The following is a 17359-nucleotide window of genomic DNA, read 5'->3' as shown; positions in this document are numbered from 1 at the left end:
GAATGATACCTAAAGTTGCGAATATGTTCTGAAGACAAATGGAGTATTTATAGATAGCAAATACGAAATGAAGTTAACTGATAATCATATAGTTTGACATGATGAAAAAATTCTTACCATTTCCCAAGCAAAAATTTGTTGATTGTAATGACATTGCAATTGCTCGTTCACGGTGTTTATAACAAGTTGTTCAATTTTGTTGACTGCAAAACATTCAAATCCAAAAAGGTCGAGAACACTTATACAAAATTTATCACCACTGAAATAAAAGTCATATTTCATAATAAAAAAGCAATAATATTTTACTGCATTAATACTTTTAATAAATGAATGTTTTATTAATTCATTTCATTTATTAATATAATTGAAATCACATAAATAATACCTAACATAATTAATAGTTAATTTAATTAAAAATATTATTTAGTGACAAGATTAATTATTTGTTTGGCCATATGAATGGCTTCAGTTTGATTACAGATATCTAAAACCGCTTAGTTGTGTCTTTGCAATTAAAAGTATCGTATAATCCAATAAGAAATTATATCAATTGTTACACTGAGAAAAAAGGTTTGAGCTGACAACCAAATATTTCATTTAATATATGTGCAACTAAAATTTTTTGGTTGACACAACTAAACTTTAGTTGACATCAACCAAAGTTTGGTTGAGACTACCAAATTCTTTTTCATTTTCTTATTTAGTCGTCTGAAACAAACTTTGGTTGTTGTCAACTAAAGTTTAGTTGTGACAACCAAAAATTTTAGTTGCACATATATTGAATGAAATATTTGGTTGTCAGCTCAAACCTTTTTTCTCAGTGTATACAATGATCAAACTAAATGGTTTATATATGAAACAAAAAATTTAGATAAAAACAATGAAATTTTTGTTCATGACACCAAACAATTTTTTTTTGTGTGAAGGTGCATTAATATTCCCAAATCTCAATTATTAATATAACTATAGAATGAATCATGCGAGACTAAAGGAACCCATTTTGGAAGGGTCCTATCTAAATCCTCAAAATAAAATGTTCTTTAATCAATTTCAACATTATAAATATTGATATAAAAAACTTACAATAATGTTCGTGAGATAGAAAATTTGTAATTAATTATATTAATAATCCAATCAACTAAGCGTTGGTAAAGAGTATTTGCGAAAACATCTCTTGCCTCTTTGGCTTCATCACATGTATGCTTTTTTCTTATTGCTGCTCCTTTCTTAATTAGGCAATAATTTACTAGTGACCAAGTGAATTTCTTTTGCTCAACACCTAATAAGTCTGCAACTGTAAATAATAAAAATTACAAAACACATATAATGACAGTGAGTTTAACAACGCACATGATCGATCACTTTTTTTGTAAAATACTGAATGGATTGGGCTGGTTTGTGGAAAAGTCTAAAACATCACTGAGAAAAAAAATTTAGTATTTGCAACAAAATTGTTTGGTTAGGAAATTTTAACCAACCGAGCTATACGAGCAACTATGATTGGAAAAAAAATCTTGCTCTTAAGCTACAAGTGATTTTATTGGTTGCGGAAAACGGCACGAATTGTTTCGATGGTTAAGATAATATTTATTTAATATTGGTTTTCGCAAACCAATAAAATCACTTGTAGCTTAAGAGCAAGATTTTTTTTTCCAATCATAGTTGCTCGTATAGCTCGGTTGGTTAGGTATTGCGTTTGCGTTCGTCGAACCCGCGTTCGATCCCCGGTCCCCTCAAATTTAAAGTCTCTAAAAAATTGCTTAATCAAGTATTAGTCCCTAAATTTAAGAAATTATTTTTTTTTTCATTTTTGAAAACTAAAATTTCTTAAATAAATTTATTCATTAAACTGATTCAAATTAAAAATATAATTATATTCCCAAGCAGCACGGTATATCCCCTGAATATCCCTTGAATATACCACCGTGGAATATTCCCATGATCTTCTAGGAAAATCAAAATGTCCGCATCATGGGAATATTCCGCAGTGACATTCAGGATATATTCCAGTGACATTGAGGGTAATATTAAAGGAATATTCCAGTAATATTGAGGGAATATTCCACGGTTATATTGAATTTTTTTTTAAGTGTTGAAATAATAGAAATGTGTTATAAATCTTGTATGAACCTTGCCACTAAAGTTTCCTAACCTCGCCATGTGAGGTTCTGTCAAGTTTCAGGGAATTTTGGGTGCTGTGTGGGGCATTATAGGGGGGTTATACTAGGGGTGTTTTTTATAGGGTTGAACTGAATTTTTTTGTTAAGTATAATCTTTTTTTGAAGTTTTTTGTAAGTTTTTGTTGTGTTTATGGAGTAACTTAGATTTTAAAATTTCGATGATCATAATCGATGTGAACTTCCCTAATGAAAATCCCTGTATAAGATCTTGTACAATTTTCTGTACAGGATCAGCAACTGAACTTGTACAAGTTCTGACCAGTTCCTGTACAGGAAAATCCATACGAATTTGGAACAAGTTCATGTGTGAGATCTTGTAGAATTTAATGTATAAGTACTTGTACATGAACACGTTCATGTTCTTGCACATGTATAGTTGTAAAATTATTTTTTTTTAATAAAATTTGAGATTTTTATAATTTTTAACCACTAAGATTCGTAACTCATGCATGCTAAAAACTATTGCGCAGCTGTAAAGGTTAAAGTAAACTATTGCGCAGCCTTTGAAGTTTTTAATTTTTAGTAAAGAAAAACATGAATTAACATGTGCAAGAACATGGACGTGTTCATGTACAAGTACTTATACATGAAATTGTACAAGATCATGTACATTTTCTTGCACAAGTATCTTTCTTGTACAAGATCTTGCACCAGATCTTGTACAAAATCTCACACATGAACTTGTTCCAAATTCGTATGCATTTTCCTGTACAGGAACTGGTCAGAACTTGTACAAGTTCAGTTGCTGATCCTGTACAGGAAATTGTACAAGATCTTGTACAGGGATTTTCAGTAGGGTTCATCGGCCTGGTTAAGTACCGATCCGAAAAGTCGACACAATAATTTATTTTTATAATAAATAAATAATTTTTTACCGATAAGTCTGTTCATAAAACTTATTAATAAATTATAACGGTCACTTACTTCATATATAAATAAAATATTTTTGCTTTATATAAAATGAACTCAAAATTTTTTCAGATTTTGCGTGTCTCTTCCCGTCTTTGACATATTTACAAATTTTATTATTCAAATTTCGACCCCATATGGGATCCTATATAATATCTCATAGAATCCAATATGGACACTCATGAGATTCTTCTTACGAGGTGTCGTTATATAAGATTTGGTATAGTCATATAAGAAATCATAAGCGATCTTATACAGGATCTCAAATGGGAATTAACAGTAGGGCGACAAGTAACAAAATGGCCCATTGTTGCAAGCTTGCGCGACAAGTTTGTAGTAAGTAAGCACTTATGTAGTAAGCTTACTGCTTGGGTACTAAGTATATACGGTTATTATGAGTTATCAGGGATGGCAACCGAAATTTTTTCGGTTTCTATTTTTTTCTTAAAACATTATAGTTTCGGTATTCAAGTTTGGGTTTTTAATGTAAAAAATTTCGGTTTTTTTGGTTATCGGCAGAGATGGCAACTGAAACCGATAACTGAAAAATCAAAAAACAAAAATTTTTAAGAAACCGAAAAGCGAAACCCTTATTATAAAAATAATTCAAATCCATGCAAATATTTTCATTCATATTATTATCAGAGGGAAACAATCGAAACCGATAACCAAAAAATCAAAATTTTTTACATTAAAAACCCAAACTTGAATACCGAAACCGTAATGTTTTAAGAAATAACAGAAACCGAAATACCGAAAAAATTTCGGTTGCCATCCCTGTGAGTTATTAACAAATAACGTTTAAAAATAGTTGTTAAACCTTTATTTGCAGTTTCCATGTTTTCAATTTCCGCTTCACCGTTGTTATCCTCCACGAAAATTATTTCACCTAGATTTAAAATAGCTGACAAAATTTTCCAAATGGTATCAGAATGCTCTTCCAATTCTAAAGATTGCATATCCTTTATAAGACTATCAAATTTTAAAGCATTGCCCTGGGGATCATTTCTTACTTTAAATGACCGTTTGTTTCCGGCACTTTTGTCTCCTAGTCTTAAATATCGGTATTTTCTACTTGATGATAATAAATAATCATCTAATTTACCGGAAGCATTCAATCCATCATAAAAATAATAGAGAATATGAAAGTTTGATTGTGCTCTGAAAAACATACATTATTAAAAGTACACACTCGCGCAAAAGGATTTGCCCATTCTACAGCAATCATTGGCATTACAAAATTCTTTTTATTTTCGTTTCTAGTAAAGATGTGATTATTTTAAAGATTATACCTTGGGCTTGAATGGTGTCTAAGAAAGAAATTAAAAATATATTTTATTTCGTATCAAGAGCACAAAATAGGTAATTGTGGCCATGATGTAAACATATAATTTTTTGTCATGACCAACACTCTTGCTTAGCAGGAAGGACAAAAATTTTTATTTAAATTATTGGAACAATTGGTTCCAAAAATGTTTCATTTTTCATGCAGAATAAGAAAAATATTTTTAAAAAAATTTTTAATTGTGTTGCATTTTGAAGTTTAATTTATACATTTTGATTTTATACTATCTGCAGCAGATCAATGAATTTAACATTGTACTAATATTTAATAGAATTTAATACTTTTACACTTATAAAAATTAAAATAGCTTCTTTACAATAAAAAAAGATCATTTAACTATTTAACTGCTTATAAATGTAATAGTATGGAATTCTTTTAAGTAAACAAATGATAATATTTCTGTCAAAAATAAATTATCGTAGAATAATTTTCAAAAAACGTCTTAAAGATGATAAAATATACTATAAGATACATTTTGACAAATTAATATGTGGCATTCCACGTGAGATTTTCATAAAAAAATTTTTTTTGACTTGACCATTTTTTTCAAAATCTTTAAGAAAAATAAAAAAATAAGTATTTTTTATTTGATAATAATTATGGAAGATATTAGTTTTTTAATATTTAACGTTGTCAGAAGCAGAGTATTTTTGAAATGCATTTTTCTCTGTGCTACTAACAGATGAAAAATAATATTATATATGAAATTTCTTCGATTTTTTTCAACATTTTGAATATGAAATAAAAATTAACGTTACTACTACACCCAGAAAAAAGTTTCTTCGTTTCAAAGAACGTTTTTTTGAATCAAAGAAATTTGTGCATTGTTATAGGGTCAAAGAAAAATTTCTTTGATTTAAAGCAATTACTTCTTTCCTTGATTTTTGTTGACTCAAAGTAATATTTCTTTGATTTTACGAAATCTTTTATTTGTGTCACGTCACCGTAACATTTTTGTTATAAATAAATAATAATAATTATTAATAATTAATTTGTATAAATAAAACAAATAAATATTTATGTAAAATTAATTTTTTAAATAAATAAAAATAAATAATTATTTTTAAATAAACAAATATTTGTAAAAAATATTTGTAAATAAACAAATATATTTATAAATAGATATTTATTTATAAATAAACAAATATGTTTATAAATAAATAATTATTTATGATTAAAACTAATACTTAAAAAACAAATGTTACAAATATTATAAGTATAAATAAATAATCATGTAATTAATATTTAAAAATAATCAATATGTAAAATTATAATATTTCTTGAGGGTATGGTGTTCTTGATATTTGGAGTTATGAAAGACGATCTACAAACAAGGAAATCAACATACAGAGTCACCAATGCATAGAAAAAAGCAATAAACACTTTTCGTGTCTGTGAGGTACCGATTTTGAATCGAACCCAAAGAGGCGAGCTGGTACCGCCGCGAGAAATGCATTGGAAAATATTAATATATGATTTTTCTCAAATTTTTTTCAAAATTCGGTAAATTGTAGTGATAGTGGTGCTAAATAAGTGTACAAATTTTGAATTTGAAATTTTTAATATTTTTCGAGATATTTACAATAACAAATTTGAGCAATATTTTTTTGCTTTAGTTATAATTTTTTTCCTATTAAAAATAGAGAAAAATTTTGTAAATGTTTTTTACGCGGAAGATCTTAAATTTTTAGAAAAAAAATATTTAAAAAAAAAATATTAATTTTTAAACAATTTGTTTAAAAAATAAAATTTGTTTATAACTTTTAACCATGTTCTCCCTCATTTAGAAACGCGAAAAAAATCATAAATATTGTTTAAGTCATAATAAATCGATAGTTAAATTTTTGAGATGGCATTATTTTTTGTTTTCCAAATATTAATTAATTAACTAACAAAAGTTAATAAAAAATGAAATATTTTACGAACAAATAAAATTAGAGTAATTTGAAAAACACCATTATAATTATTATCAAAATCCGCATCCAACGAGCCCTATATGAACTGTTTCTAATAAACGGGTGTTAAATTAATAATTAATAATAAAAATTATTTAAATAATTAATAACATTTAAGGAAATGAAGATAAACCGTCAATTCTTTTTTTATTTGGAAGATCATCTAATTCTGTATTAAATAAAACCAGTGTAAATAACATTTTTAACAAATCTAAATTATTAACAGATGATTATTGAAAATTGAGGTTTCAGCACCCTACGACACAAGTTGGAGGGGGCTGCCTACCTACTCGGCATGGTATTTTTCAGTCTTTTTCTAAATAACATTTTATAATTAATTTTTGATTCTTGGTAATACTTTTAACTTTTTTTAATTTAAACAAATTTTATCTTTGATTCAAAAAGTGAGTTTAAACAAACGATTTCTTTGTTTCAAAGAAATCTTTTTTCTAGGTGTACGGAAGCATTTAAAAAATTGAAATAAATTCTAAAAAGTAACTTTTCTTAAAATCGAATTGATGGATTTTTTTAAATCCATTTTCTGATAAAATAAAGAATTTTTTCGTGTTTTTTGTAGCAAAAAATACTATTTACAGTTTTCTAGTACTACTAATAGATTTTTAAACATTTATTTTATAAAATAATATAACCTTTTCTCCTTATCATTAATTTTATTTTTGTATTATTTTTAGAAATACATCATGAAAATCTTTGCATCTAGCTTAAAAACTGTAAATATTATTTTTGCTACAAAGAACACCATTTTTGCATAACAGGAAAAAAATTCCTTATTTAGGTATTACAGATTGAATTTAAAAAAAATCCAAAATCTATCACTTCGGTTTTGAGAAGTCACTTTTTAGATTTAATTTCAATTTTTTAGATATACTTCCGTAATAATTACGTTAATTTTTATTTCATATTTAAAATATTGAAGAAAAATTGAACAAAATATATAATATTACTTGTTATGTAAAAGTACTCTGCTACTGACGACCTTAAATTTAAAAAGATAATAAATTTCATAATTTTTATCAAATAAAAAAATACATATTTATTTATTTTTCATAAATTTAAAAAAGATATTTTTTTTCTTTTTTATTTTTGCTAAACAATGTAAAATATATTTCTCTTTTAGATAGTGTTCCTGCTCAAGGTATAAGCTTTAAAATAAATATTTGTTGACCTTTGCATCTTTACTAGAAACGAAAATATAAAAAATTTTGAAATGCTTTTGATTGATATAAAGTAGGCAAATGCTGTTGAATATTAAAATTTTTATTTAAATGTTCATCATAATAGTTCATTTTTATTTATTGATGCAAAAATTAATTAAATTACCGTTCACGTGTTGAAATGCGCCACTTTTCTAACTGGTACAACCAAAATATTGCGCCGGATGCTTTTCCTGTAGATCCGTAAGTTGTTTGGATTTGTAAAAGACATCGTGTTGAATTATGGTTTAACGGTGTTGCTGCATTCGTGAAAGCGTGTATGATGTTGATTGCCTTTATAAGTCTAGCTCCAATATCATTGATACTCTGAGTAGTAGACAGTATTGATTATTAGCACTTAATAATATTTTACAATTTGTATATGTTTAAATAATATAATACATATAGTTTTGCTACACAAATGTGGAATAGGTATCGTTTACAATTACATTTTTTTAAAAGTGCGTTTTCTGTTTATTTCAAATCATAGTTTTCGTGAAATTTATTTTCCATTACATATCATTCACGAAAAATAACTGCATCTCTAATTATGTCAAAATAATTAGTATTTTCAATTATTTTTGCAAAAAACTTAAGCGTTGACTTTAAAGCAAGATATTTCAAGTTAGAAAAAAGTGAGACTTCTAACTTAGATGGTTGGAAAGCTGATAAAATTCCGCTTCTGAATGTATATCAAGAAAATTTTTTTCTTTTTTTGTATTTATAATACCGAAAAGATTTCAAGCAAAAATTATGCAATTTTCGTACTGTCGTACTGTTTTTGACTTCCGGCATATTCTAGAATAATGTATGGAAAAATTTGATAATTTTACAACATAATCTTTAAGATCTCAGCTTTAATTTGCATTTTTGAAACTTAAAAAATGTTTTGTTTTGATCATCACTTTTTGCCGCCTCGCTGCTGGGTTGCAGAAAAACATGCTCGAACATTTTTTAACATATTTCAGGAACTACAAAACATTTTTTTTATCAGCTTTCCAACTATCTAAGTTAGAAGTCTCTAACTTTTTTTCTAACTTGAAATATCTTGCTTTAAAGTCAGCGCCGAATTTCCACTCCTGGAACGTTATTCGTACCGACAATTTCCGACGGTAGTGTAAGTATGTATATTGCGAATTGATACACGGAGAGAAATCTGCTGCGATTTGCGCATGAGCAAGTCCATAGGAATATAGCATGGACACTTCCAAGCAAAAACTATAAGATTCCATCTGAATATCAGGTGAGACTCATACAATAATACCTCGCTCACTTAGGATTTTTGCTTGAAAGCGTCTGTTACTATATTCCTAAGGACATGCTCATGCGTAAATCGCACCAGATTTCTCTCCGTGTATAAATCGTGATATAAATATTACATATGTCATTAAAATACAACAGAATTAAAGGCCAAGGCATAATAGATTCTTAAAGCTGTTTCTACAACAACTTTTTTTTAAAGGCTCTGAAAGGAGATTCCACAATAACTTGCATATGCATTGCTTTGACTTGCTTTTTTTAAAGTCAAATCGGTGCGCGCGCAACACTTGCCGAAAATAAAGAAATTATTAATTAATTAAATTTAATGAATAAAAACAAATTAATTAGTAATTTTTTTATTTTCGGCAACTGGAAACTATTGCGCGCGCATCGTTTTGACTTAACAAAGCAAGTCAAATGCAAAGCAAAAGCTTAAGCAAGTTGTTGTGGAATCTCCTTTAATTCGGAAAGGGCCATCCTGATTCTATACACTCATGGAGGTTCTACAATAGGTGCAAAAGGAAAGTGCAAGTACAAGTACATAAATACATATCCCATGAGTGCAAGAGAGATAGATAGACTACCTATCTTTTTCGCACTCATGAGATTGGCACTTGGACTTGCACTTGTACTTGGCTTTTGCACTTATTTTGGAACCGCCTTTAAAGTCTTGTTTAGAGATGGGTAAAGGCTCTTGTATATATAACCAATCTCGAGTATACTTACATCTCTTTTACTCCAATGGTACACGACAGAAGTATACTCGGGATCGGTGAGGTATACAAGCGCCTTAATACTATGTATTATTGGGATCTGAAATACTGCGATACGCCATCTGGTGAGAGCCTTGTTGTGGTGGCCATGTTTTCATTCCGTGTTTCTCTAATATATACAAAAGAAAGAGATAAAAAACCAAGATGGTTGTCACAAGAAGGCTCAGGGGTGGGTCATTTTCGCGTGATTTCTGATCCCAATACATTATTATAGATATATTAAGGCCTTTCTCCAATGTATTCCTAAATGTTAAGGCCAACGCAGAATAGGAATGTAACCGGAATCGTAATCGCAAACGCAACCGGAAGAATGAGTTAGAGAAGGATAGACATATTGTTTGTCCTTCTCTAACTCATTCTTCCGGTTGCGTTTGCGATTACGATTCCGGTTACGTTTCTATTCTGCTCATGCCTTTAGGGTTGCGTGACTGACGCATTTGTTCGCAAGCGCAGTGACGTCATCAAAGCATTGATACCAATCGCGAGCAAAAAGCTTGGTTTATGATTTTAGAACACTGAATTTTTTAATTATAAATATTTTGTTCATTAATTTTTCTTTAATTCAATTAAAATTATTAAAAGCTGTCGAGAAACATGTACATTAAAAATTGTACATAAACCAAACTTTTTGTTCGCGATTGGTGTCAATGCTTTGATGATGTCACAGCGCTTGTCAACCAACGCGTCAGTCACGCAACGCAAACATTTAGGAACATATTGGAGAAAGGCCTTTATATATTATATTGGGTGTTTTCGGGAGTTGCTGACAGTATACTGACATTAAAAAATTACCCAATCAGAATAAACATGCTGATGGATAAACCAATCACAATATACTGACAATATACTGACAATATACTCACAGCAACTCCCGAAAACACCTATTATATTATATTATATTATATTATATTATATTATATTATATAGAAATACCCCCACTCCCTCTTATTTTCGAAATATTCGTGTATAATACGTCACGCATTATACGTACCCATCTCTGACATCGATTCTTCTCGAATTTTACTTCACGTTTGTTCATATTGTGTGAACTATCAAGTTGTTTTTCTCAATTATTTTAATGTTTTTCGCGGGTATTTATAGTTTTTACAGATTTTTCAAGTTTCTTTTATGTTTTGTGTATAATGTTCAAAAGGATTCTTTTACGGAGAAATTTGCTCTTGCTCAGAAAATTATTATAGGTTAGGGCGGATATCGTGACTGCACAGAACTTGATAAACAAATTTTCTAAAAAACTAAGGTATATATATATACATATACATAATTTTTATACATATCTCGTACTCGAGAAATGTGATTATTTGCTTTTGGTTTACGAAAAAAAATTTTAAATGTACTATTCTAGAAAAAAATCGATTGAAAACAATACGAAAGAAATTTCTATTGTCCCCAGTCGCGTTTCTTAATCATGTTTTTCCAATTGAAGACGTTTGACTTTCTTATTATATTCAATCGTCTTCAATCGTATTTTATAAATTGTATTTCATGCACTATTGTTTGACGGGAGTTTTTGAAAATTCTAAAAAGGGTTTACTAATTAAATAGTCTAAAAAAACATAATTGTTTCAAAGATTATTTTCCGAACTAAAAAATTAAAATATTTATCAGTGTATTTGTCACCCAAGGAGAAAATCAAATATTTTAGCAAAAATTAATTAAAAATAATTTCTTCATTTATCTTTGGATGAAGCTGCACAAGACAAAATTTTTATAATTTATCGAAAAAAATGTTTAAAAAATAATTTTTGACAAATACATCAAGTATTGTTTTTAATTGAAATTTTTATTAATTGATGAAATTTTTTTTAATTTCAGTCAATATTGAATTTTTTTTAAATAATCGAATATTGGAAGATCTACAATTAAAAGATTTAAAATTGAAAATTTTGAAAATATTTTAATGAATGAAAAACTATACAAATGTAACGGGTTTAACATTCAACACTTTTCTTATTAAAAACATACTCTAACTTCCGATTTGAACTATTTGCGCATATGTGTGTATCGTTCTCTCGATAGCACCCAATTAAAAACAATTGAAAAAGTATAACTTATTTTATAAAATTGAAAACATTTCGAATCAATTGAATAAATATGTACTCCAATTGGAATCAATTCAAAACAATTAAGAAATTTTTGTACTCAATCATTCTAAATCGTGTTCAATTGATTTTTTCTAGAAGGGTTGTACATGAACATTTTCACCTGGGGAAAAAGATATTTAAAAAGAAATTAAGGTGGGTTTCTCATGAAAAAATCGATTTTTTTTGCATAAATTTACTTCTTAATATGTCAAAAATGCCTTCCTAAAATATTAAGTTGATCCGAGTGTTAGGCACACCTGTCTTCAGTCTCTGAACTTGAATCAACTGAATCGGTAACCCTTCCCCCCCTTATACCCCCGCTAGATTTAAGTACGAATTTTTTATTTAAAAGCCTGACATTTTTTTATTTTTTGGTTTTAAGTAAAACCCCTAGTTTAGAGGCGGAATCGTGTCTACAGCAAAACGCTTTCTGCTTTTAGAGTCAACTTCACCACACTATGACAAATGCTTAATTTAATAATTTAGATGTAAAAATATTATTTTGTTTTAAAAATACTTCAATTTTAATAAGTAAAAAGATTTAGATTGATATTTTTAAAACTTAAAAAAAAATTTAAAAAAACAAAAATGTTCGTTTTTTGACTTTTTCTTGAGAAACCCCCCTTTAGAAAACCATTTCGAGTTCTTATGTTTTACCAGAGAAAGAACAATTTTTTCATATAAACCTATACATATTAGCGAAAAAAATAAGGAAACTTTGGAGGATTCGTTCAATCAATCTCTAATTGAGGTATCGCTCAAGTTTGATTTGGAACAAAATATTGCGCAACTAAATAGTACAGTATGACGAAATAAATTATAAATACTGCTAAACTGGTCACTATTTAGTTCTTTGTGGAAGATTTAAGTTAAATTATACTTCAATTAATAAGTAACTAATGTGCACATTAACTATTTATTAAAGTTCAATTTATCATAATTAATTACACTGTTAAAAAAAGTGAATGAATTGGAAGTTTTTTTCATTCATGTAAAAGAATTTTAAGAACATTAAATGAAAATTAAGTTATAATAACTGAAAATTTATGCGTTATTGCTGAATACACATGCACGTTCATGAATTTTCAGTCAATGTTCTTAAAATTCATTTACATGAATGGAAAAAGCTTCCAATTCATTCACTTTTTTTAACAGTGTAAGTTAATAATGAAATTAAATTTTCATTTTTGACTGAAAACAATTTTATTAATGAAATAATTATAAAAACCTTATTTAAAAAAGAAGGTAAAGGTGTCGATTTTTTATCATTTTCAAAACCTAAATTAAAGTAACTCTTATAAAGAAAAACGAATAAATATTTTAACCATTAACCGTTAAAGTATTTCTTCGGCAAATCGATTTTCGCTAGAATTTTTTTAAATTCTGGGAAAATGTTCCTTTTCATGTACTTTATAAGTGGTAAAAAACCCACTTCCCCTTGCCATGCTAAAAACTGAGAAATCTGGGGTCAAAGTTGCACCAGTTAACATAGGATTCCTAATCTGAACATGCAAAACACACATTTTATTGAATTATTTAAAAAGTTATCGATAGATTTTTTTAAAAACGAGTATATTGTAGAATGGAATTAATAGAATAATATAAAAAAAAGTTTTAGTAGGAGTATCCATGCTAATTTTTTAATTACAACTTTTTGAAGTAGTAAGAAAACATCTTAAAATCAAAATGCCTGGAAACTAGAGTAATTTTTATCTTAAAACTAGATTAAGTCAATTTTAGGACTTAAAATCATACACTCAAGGCTGAAATTCAGTAAAACTGGTTCCGAATGGTTCTAATGTTATCGGTTTTAGTCAAAAGTGAACTAAAAGTAAGTATTATTTTTTAGTGTGCAGTTCTTCCATTATTCACTGTAAAAATCTCACTTTGGTCTCATAATTATTTTTTAAGATAAATGTACAAAAAGAAGTTAGCTTTTTATGATTCAAAATTAAAAAGTTTAAATTTTTTGAAAATTGTGAAATCGAATATAATATACAAGCTAAATTCAATTTAAAAACAAGTGAAAAAATAAACCTCGAAAAGACAAATTTTTAAAACCTCCTGTTTAACGGCTTGTGGGAAACTCCCACGTGACCTAGTATGGAAAAATGTGTTTTGCAATATTTCAACTTTCTCTATAACATGAAAAAAGATTTTAGGCCAAAATTTTGTAGGTTGATAGATTTGGGTACAATGCATCGCGCTGTTCTCCTGAAAAAACTTAATTTTGCGTTAAATTATTTAAAAACTAAGTTCAAAAAGTGACATTTTTAAACGAAAATGACAACAAAGATGGCGGCACATACACAGACGTTGCGTGAGTGTGTCAGTCCAGTAAACAGCGCCAATTCGAGCAAGTGGTCGCTGAATGAACTATGATATAATACATTATTTTACTATATTTATTGCTTTATTTTTTTTGCATTAAGTTATAGTAAATGAGTAGAACAGCCCTATGCTTTGCACCCTCCTTTATAAAGACTTGAATATTTTAACCCGAAATCATTATTTATTTCAGAGAAAGTTGGAAACGACAAAAAACGTCCGTTGCCCACATGGTCTTAAGGCCAAAAAAAGTTAGGAAATCCCTTAACTTTTTATTATATGATTAATAAAATTTATGAATCAATATTTTTCAGTTTTTGGTATTTGTTATTTAAGGGAACTTTCTGGTTCAGAATTGACAAAAAAGACACGTTTTAAAACTTTTATTGTAAGAAAAGTATTAAAGAAATTGAATAAATTCTTTTTGGACATTGTTGCACATTACGTAGAGAAAATTTTTAAAAGAATATTTGAGTGTATTTAGTTTAATTTTTTTTAGTCTTCCAAATGGTACCTTTTTTGGTGAACGGCTTTTCTCGAAATCTACCAAACCGATTTTAAGAAACCAAAGATCATTCGATTCCTTATTTAAAAAACTAGAGAATAAACCTTAAAAATTAAATATTTCTACTCCCTGTTTTTTTATACGAAGGTAAATTGTTTCAACAACAAGGCGTTTTTGAGAATATTTGAGAAAAATCTACATAAAAAAAACCTTTTAAAAATCGTTTTTTAGGTTCATTGTCTAAAATAAATCCTTCTGAAGAGATTCCCTTTTGAATTTATATATTACAGGTTGTCCGGAATCAAGTGCACCAAAAAAGGTACCTTTTGGAAGACGCCACCTACAGTTACGAAATCGAACTAAATAAACTCAAAATTTTTTTAAAATTTTCTCTAACGTCGTACCGAAGATGAACGGTAGAGGCGCGTACGAAGAGAGCATACATAGGTCCATGTAGAGGCTCGTTTTTTTTTCTCTGTGTACTTGGGTGAAAAATGAAAATTGCACTGATAGAAACAGGTTGGTAGATCTTGCGACGAAAATATGTCAAAGTGTATAAGGTTAATTCGCAATGATGAGCAGGCCTTTTTAACCATCAGGTTATAATCGCATTGCTCTTTTGTTATGTTTAGATTTTTCATTTTTGGTTAAAATAGCCATCACATATGGCTGTACCTATTCCAACAATTTTGTATGATAAGCGTACAAATAATTCTGCCAATATTAAGCAGTTATTTCTATCAGTGTGGTTATTGCATAATCGTCTAAATTGATTAGGGTAAGTCCGGGGGAGTTGGCCATGCGGGAGAGATGGCCAATTCAAATATTTTATAGAATTTGCTGCTATAGGTATCGCTTATTAAAGATTAGTTCGCTTTGTTTTGTGGCAAAATACAATTAAAAGAAAAAACTTCACGAAAAATATTGAAAAAGTATGTAAAAATCTGATTTGTTATTTTGACTAGTTCGGAAAAAAGTGATGAGTTTACGTTTCTCACTGGTGTTATGTTATTTTATAGAATAATTTTGAATTTCATTTTTTTTGTAAAGTACATGACCCAAGCTTTGTCATAACTGTATATTTATTCAAAAATTTTATTTATTTATTTAAATTTTAGTTGTGTCAATTTGTCTCCTGCTCTCTAAATTTGAATCAGCGGAAAATCGCTGATTGGGCAGCTATAAGTATGCAGCTGATTCAAGCAGCGTATATACATTGATAATTAGCGCATATAAACTATTTCATCACCCGAGTCGAAATTAAGACTCTCTATAAGTTCTCTAAAAACCTCCTTTTATCCTCCTTTTATTCTCTCCAACACTTTCATACCCTCTTTTCGACCTCGAATTTGCAAAAGTGGAAATACATATCTGCTATATTGGAGGCTGAAAGGAGGGTTTAAAGATGACTAGAGAGGCGTAAAGGAGGTTAAAAAAACAAAAAAAAAACGAAAAAATAAAATTAAAAAAATGTAAAAATTGGATTTTTTTTCTTATGGACATTATTTATTGATCCTATTGAAGATATGGGCATATCTCTAGAACTTTTAAACTTGAGATATTAGAAAAATTAATTTTTTTTTCAGGGCACATTCGTGAAACAAATTTTATTGTCTTCAGTATTGATCAAATACTATAAAAAAATTTGCGTAACTCATTTTTACACATTGTTACGCAGCACAGTGGGCCTTATTGCAAAAAACCTGCCCAAAATCTCTAGATGTGTTTAAAAAAATTAAAAATTTAAGATCTTCCGCGTAAAAAACATTTACAACATTTTTCTCTATTTTTAATAGGAAAAAAGTTATAAGTAAAGCAAAAAAATATTGCTCAAATTTGTTATTGTAAATGTCTCGAAAAATATTAAAAATTTCAAATTCAAAATTTGTACACTTATTTAGCACCACCATCACTACAATTTACCGAATTTTGAGAAAAATCTGAGACATGACCTCGTATTCTCATATGAAATGCTTCATATATACGCTGTTTGAATCAGCTACATACTTATAGCTGCAAATTAATTACGTTTCGCTGATTCAAATTTAGAGAGTGACATTAGGAGAGATGGCCATGTTTTTTCGAGGTGAGATGGCCATACTGTTTAAGTTATTGGCAACCTTGAGATTCCTGTGTTCGCTAAAAAAAACATTCATTCTGTGGCAAATGACATTTTTCATTACATATATTGCAACAAGACACTCCAACAAAGATTTTCAAATTTAAATATGATCGAATAAAATAATCACTATTGTGTAATTAAATCTTAAAAACGTTTATAAACAATCATAACACAGGTCTACAAAATAAGACTTTTTTATATATATAGCGGAGTGGTTTCCAATGTATTTTTGTGTGTTGAACCCGATTCTGGGTTCCAAAATTGCGTATCACATCAGGATTTTGAATAAAGTGGAGGCAAAGTCTCCAAAAACAGTTTTTTTGAGGGTTTTCATTATTTTTTTATTCCTTAACCAGACGTGCTAGACACTTCTATATATGCTTAAATTAAAGCTTAGATCGTACACTTTAAGACTCATTTACGCAGGATTAAAAAAAAATTTGAAATTTTGAAAAAATGGGGGTAAATACCCCAAAAATCTTTTTAGGTGACTTGAACCTAATTTTTTTTCCTTGCGCATATGAGTCTTAAAGTGTAAGATATAAGCTTCAATTTAAGCCTATATAGAAGTCTTTATCAAGTCAGGTTAAGGAGAAAAAAAATATTGAAAACCCTCAAAAACACGGGTTTTGGAGTCTTTACCCCCACTATACTCAAAATCCTGAC

General features: G+C 28.4%; 1 protein-coding gene across 9 annotated transcripts in view; it reads right to left on the bottom strand.

Annotated features, from left to right (window-relative positions):
* Positions 1 to 17359, bottom strand: part of LOC127279794 (neither inactivation nor afterpotential protein C) — an 80247-nt gene that overhangs the window by 29647 nt on the left and 33241 nt on the right. For all 9 annotated transcript variants that reach the window (XR_007842696.1, XM_051302368.1, XM_051302369.1 and 6 more), the window contains 4 exons: positions 7731 to 7930; positions 3910 to 4250; positions 1084 to 1294; positions 118 to 259 (listed from right to left, as the gene is read on the bottom strand). Coding sequence is in view for 8 of the 9 variants with exons in the window: in XM_051302368.1 (XP_051158325.1) it covers positions 118 to 259; positions 1084 to 1294; positions 3910 to 4250; positions 7731 to 7930 (894 nt within the window). In the remaining variant the exon portion in view is untranslated. The remainder of the gene's footprint in view (positions 1 to 117; positions 260 to 1083; positions 1295 to 3909; positions 4251 to 7730; positions 7931 to 17359) is intronic.

The sequence above is a fragment of the Leptopilina boulardi genome, unplaced genomic scaffold (genome assembly GCF_019393585.1).
Source record: "Leptopilina boulardi isolate dan_hultmark-lab unplaced genomic scaffold, ZJU_Lbou_2.1 LbouV2_223, whole genome shotgun sequence".
NCBI classification, from domain to species: Eukaryota; Metazoa; Arthropoda; class Insecta; order Hymenoptera; family Figitidae; genus Leptopilina; species Leptopilina boulardi.
Note: the sequence above shows the minus strand (reverse complement) of the source record. Positions and strands in the feature narration are given on the sequence as shown.